Source organism: Sinocyclocheilus anshuiensis, unplaced genomic scaffold (genome assembly GCF_001515605.1).
Source record: "Sinocyclocheilus anshuiensis isolate Anshui unplaced genomic scaffold, SAMN03320099.WGS_v1.1 scaffold1139, whole genome shotgun sequence".
NCBI lineage: Eukaryota > Metazoa > Chordata > Actinopteri > Cypriniformes > Cyprinidae > Sinocyclocheilus > Sinocyclocheilus anshuiensis.
This window is the reverse complement of record NW_015547684.1, coordinates 128131-133594: the sequence shown is the minus strand read 5'-3', so window position 1 is coordinate 133594 and position 5464 is coordinate 128131. Positions and strand designations below refer to the sequence as shown.

General features: G+C 37.2%; 1 protein-coding gene across 1 annotated transcript in view; it reads right to left on the bottom strand.

The window, feature by feature from the left end:
* The window catches only part of LOC107703182 (stimulated by retinoic acid gene 6 protein homolog), a 35266-nt gene extending 30053 nt beyond the window's left edge, over positions 1–5213 (bottom strand). The window contains exons 1-2 of the mRNA XM_016505741.1: positions 5131–5213; positions 214–302 (exon numbers count right to left, since the gene is read on the bottom strand). Of these exons, the coding sequence (XP_016361227.1) occupies positions 214–302; positions 5131–5133 (92 nt within the window). The 5' untranslated portion in view covers positions 5134–5213. The remainder of the gene's footprint in view (positions 1–213; positions 303–5130) is intronic.
* Positions 5214–5464: the final 251 nt, after the last annotated feature.

Sequence of the window (5464 nt, the reverse complement as noted above, 5' to 3'; positions counted from 1 at the left end):
ATTTACACTGTTTTTAATATTTGTTAATTATTGTTTGTCATGTTATAGAATTTATACATTTTACATATTAAATTATGATGCAAAATATATTACAAAAAGTGATTTTTTTTCATTCATTTTTTCCCACTTATAACGAAACACAACAAAGTTTTGACTGAATTTTTAAATTTACCATAACGAAACATTCATAAGACACAAATTAAGAGTACTTACTCAACAGGAGGTTTGGTGGGCAATGCATTTTCGTACCAGTCTGAGTAGTCGTAGTCATCTTTCACAGTTTCAGCACTCATGGTGCCAACCTAGAGATGAAACAGAAGTTTCAATGAGCTCCAATAACTTAGACAGCAGCCGGAATCAGTCTTCCACACTCCTGTGAGACACAAAAAGCCCTAATTGTTCAGTTCTTGTCCCTAAAGTCTCCTTCTCTCCTCCTTTCTCGCCCCTTGCTCAGGTGCCCTGTTACCACTGTGACTGAGAGCTGTGAGGAGCAGTGTGACGGGTCCTTTTCTGTAGCATGCCAACCCAAAACGTCTTTGCGTCAGCTTGGATCTCCTTTTCAGATGGGGGATTACCACCTCGCTGGAAACCAGGAGAGAGAGAAAGAGGGGGTGTGAAAGCAATCCAGAGAGAAGTTTTCTCTCCTGCCACCTGTAGTTCAGAGGGATTAGGTAGACATCCAAGGGCTGGTATTGAGAGTCTGAATGAGAACTGGACTTATAAAACTGAGTCAAAACAGACTGGAACTGTGTGGGGGCCGAATGCTGACATATTCCACCGTGATAACAGGGAAATTCATGTGTGAGAGCGTTGTTCCAGTTATCAGGTGGAGGTTCCCAATGGTGACTCAAAGCGTGAGGAATAAGGAAGTAATTTCCATGAACCACACACATGTATTGACACACACGTGAGGAATCAAGTCAGACGCAGTACAGGTTACACTTTCTAAAGTGTTTTTATTTCGTTACGACTGCAGAATTTTATCTACAAGAGATAAAATGATTACAATAAGTTTTTCAAACTGATATTCTAACACAACCTCAAATATTTGTAATAGTGCTGTCAAACGATTAATCGCATACAAAATAAAAGTTTTTGTTGACATTATATATGTATGTGTATTGTGTATATTTATTATGTATATATAAATAAACACACGCATACAGTACATATTTTGAAAATATTTACATTTATATTCATATTCTTATATTTTATATTATATATAAATATATTTAATATATAAACAACATATTTTTCTTAAATATATGCATGCATGTGTTTGTATTTATATATACATAATAAATATACATAGTACACACACATATACTATGTAAACAAAAACTTTTATTTTGGATGCAATTAATCGCGATTAATCGTTTGACAGCACTAGTTTTTAACCTAAAGTGTTTTTAAGATGCCTAAACCTACTGCGTTGTCATTTTTGTCGATTTTTGTAGAGTGGACTAAAAATCATTTAAAACACTGGCCAACATGCCAAGGTGTTCTTTTCTTACAAACACACAGCTTTTCACTTCACAAGACATTAACTGATGGATTGGAGTGGTGTGGATTATTTGTGGATTACTGTGATGTTTTCATCAGCTGTTTGGACTCTCGTTCTGACGGCACCCATTCACTGCAGAGGATCCATTGGTGAACAAATGTTGCAGTGCTAAATTTCTCCAAATCTGTTCATATTCAGAAATAAACTCTACGTCTTGAATTGCCTGAAGGTGAGTACATTTTCAGAACTTTTTTTTGTGAACTATTCCTTTAAGGTGTGTTGCCACACCCACCAATATGACCACGTCCCTACTTTAGGGAACTTGGAGGTTTTCGCAACCTTCAGCTGCATTGTTGCCCTCATTATGCTGGGATTATAGTCAAAGACGGTTAAGAAAAGCTCCAAAAATCCATTTATAACAATGTCGAGAACTTGAGAAAGGGCAAACCTTCTCAAACCATATTCGTGGAGACAAAAGCAAAGCAGGATTTACAAACAAAGGTCGCAGAACAAAGAATGCTTGGATTACATCATGGAAATGTGCCTGAAAGTTCGCTTATATCTGGTTCGGAGAAGGTCAAACGGTTGGTTCTGACGCATCTAATTTCCAAATAATTTTGACAATGAATTATGAAACCTACCTGGATCTACCTGAGAGATATAACGCTAACACCTTTCTGAACTTTAACTATCCTATCTTTCCTCTCCTATTTCAAAGAACCCAATGCAGCCATTCCCAAAAGATACAGTGCACCATTCAATGGAGACATGAACCATCTCACGGCTCTATTAATTTCCATAATGAGTCAGGCTGACACATGAAGAAGCTTGATCTGTGTAATATCCCTCCTACAGCTACATTCACAGTGTTACATACTGGACTGGTGCTGTCGTAACAAATGACCCCAACAGAATTACACTGTGAATCCCGTCAGCATCATGGACCACCATTGTTGGTGGCCTTTGAAACTGTGTAGATTCATTCTGGCACGGTTCAACCTAAATGGGATCCTGACAGTGACCACAGAAGCTCTTGACAAGGATTAAACTGATTAAGGAGGCAACACCATTGTTCACACGGCCCAAGATGGATGCTGCCTGTAATGACTTCATATAAGCCACCATCCCTCAAGGGCTCTGGGGACGACCTCCAGTCACCATTTACCAAGAAAACAGTCTCCATGGTGCCGTGCCATTGACAGTGAAGCTTTTAGTGGAGGATAAAGAAGGTCAGGTGACAACCGAGGCTGCCATTGCATTAGCTGAAAATGAATTTCTAACTGTACATGGAGAAGAGATGCAGTTGGAGTTAATAAAGATAAAGTACATTGAGAAATTAATGATGAAAACTGACAATGGCACATCTAAACACAATCATCACTCCCATATTCCAGGATGGTAGGTCACGTAATATAATAATAATAACAACAACAACAACATGGCAAATGTAGTACGTCCAGGGGTGTATTCCAGAAAGCGGGCTTTGTTGGAAACTCAGAGTTTGTTAACCCCAGAAAAAGGAAACTCAGTGTTTTCGGTTCCAATAAAAGACAAAACTAAACCTCTCGGTAAGTTACCATAGTAACTTAGCATTGATCATGGCTTTTCATAGTCGTGGTGCACGAGCTAAACTCAGAGTCAACCTACTCAGAGTGGATTGAACTAACTCTGTTCAGCTGTTCTGAAACCGAAAACTCAAGAGTTTCCCATCTCAGAGTAAGTCAACTCAGAGTTCAAGTTTTAACTCAGAGTTTGTTGAACCTCCTTTCTGGAATACACCCCAGATTACATTCACACTACATACATTCATACTTTATAGAACATACCTTTTTAGCAGTTGAGAAGTAATTACTTATTCAAAATGAGTACATACTCAAGAAATTATGTGATTTCAGATGCAACAAGACAGCATTGATGATACTTTAATTGAAATGCATTACATAAATATAGTTTTTTTTTTCATTTATAACAAAACTGGCTAAATTGCATGTACAAAATACAATAGCTTTGCACAAATAAGATAAAATATATAATGTCATTTTGTAGAGTAGAGTTCATTCTTTTTTTCTTTGGTATTTTGAACACACATGATGTCATAATTATGGCTTCCCAACTCATCAATACAAATTAAACAGAAAATATGGGCGTGGTATATATCAGAAAGCCCTCCCCTTTTTAAAATAGCCAATGGGCTTTAGTTTACATTGCTATTGCTATAGGCAGTTTTAGTGTATATAATATAAAATAAAGTGGGGGAAAAAGGAAAATATAGGCCTACTACATAAGTTATTCTCAAGTTCACTGGGTGCTCTGGCAAAATAGCCATAGGTGTAGAAACCAAAAATGTTTTGAACAGTAGGCAGGCTGAAAATCTGCTTTATGATCGTAAAACCAACTTTATTTGCATATACACAGTATACTCACTAAAAAATATTTATTACTGCTATTACTATACTGCTTGATGGTTTATCCTTGCAAAATATAAACTATATTGTACAGCTCCCTATATGGTCGCCGTGATTTTGCCAAGTAAGACATGTTCCTGGATCAACATCTTTTGTTGATCCTGGATCAACATTACTGTCCAAAAACCCAGATTTAACCCAATCCCCACCCCTAAACCTAACCTTACCCATAATTTATTCCTAAAATCAGAGGGAAATGATAGCTGATTAACAAGGGTGTCGAAGCACCTAAACCTGATTGTAAGCCTAAAACTGATATTTCCTGAAAAGTTATCCCTCAATTCTGATTGGCTGATTGGAATGATGTTCCAGGATTAACAAGGATGCTGATCCAGGAACATGTTGTACTTGGTGAAATCATGCTCACCCTCCCTATATAATGTTGGATGTATATCCAACTTTACCTGCATACAAGAGTAGGCTATAGGCTACTTATTTAAAGTAAAATAGCCTACTGTATAGCAAATTTCAGTAACTTGTGACTTGACTATTGTTAAATCACATTAAAATTTATTTTGTGACATTCTGTACAAAATATGTGTTGTATAAATGAAAAACTAGAATAAATCTAGTTTTGTTCCGTGTCAAAACGCAATTTTCAGCGCTAAACTAGTCGGCGCCACAGTACCAGGGTATTGCTAAGGTTTTCTGAGACTTTTAGCATGTTGCTATGCAGTTGCTAAGGTGTGCTGGTGGGTTACTGGCCCAAGCGCCAAAAAAAAAAAAAAAGCGCTAACCCCCAAGTTTGGAGATGTAGCTCAGGTTCCTACTTCAGCGTCTATGGGATTTTCTCAACATTTTATGTGTGGAAGTAACACCCAATCATCATGTCTGTGGCACGGTACCGAGTGAGTTTAGACGTCGAAGTTTTAAGAGGTTTGTTCAGTGTGTGTGTGTGTGTGTGTGAGTGTGTGTGAAACAGTCAAACGCCAACAACTAGTTCTCCCCGAGGCGCATGCAAGGTGCAAGGGGTTTGTTACACTCCAATATATTGTTAATTTGCTTTTGTGTATTAACAACAAGTGCGTGGGGAGGTTAACGTTGGTTTGGTTACGTTTGGCATCAGTACCGTATTTTTATGAATTAAGTACGCAATTTCATTAGCTGGGTTTTCAATGGCACGTGTGAATTTGTGAAACGCAAATTATTTTGATAACTCACCATCTCCTGACTTCAGATAAAAATGCTCGCCTGACACGCACACGCGCGCACGTTGATTCACCTGATTTATGAACAATTATGGATGATTGTGTGAACCGTGCATCTTTGGTGCATTCATACACAAGACAATTATGTTCTGTTGACGTTTATGATATATTTGAACGTGCTTGTCTGTTAAATATGTGTAGGCCTATATTTATATTGCATTTTTTATATCCTGCTCTATTTACGTTATTTTTTGTTTTTATCTATTTTTTTTTCTTTGTGAGAAGTACAAAGGCTTTATTATTATTATTTTAATTTCCCAATAGTTTTAGCATTAAATACCAATAAA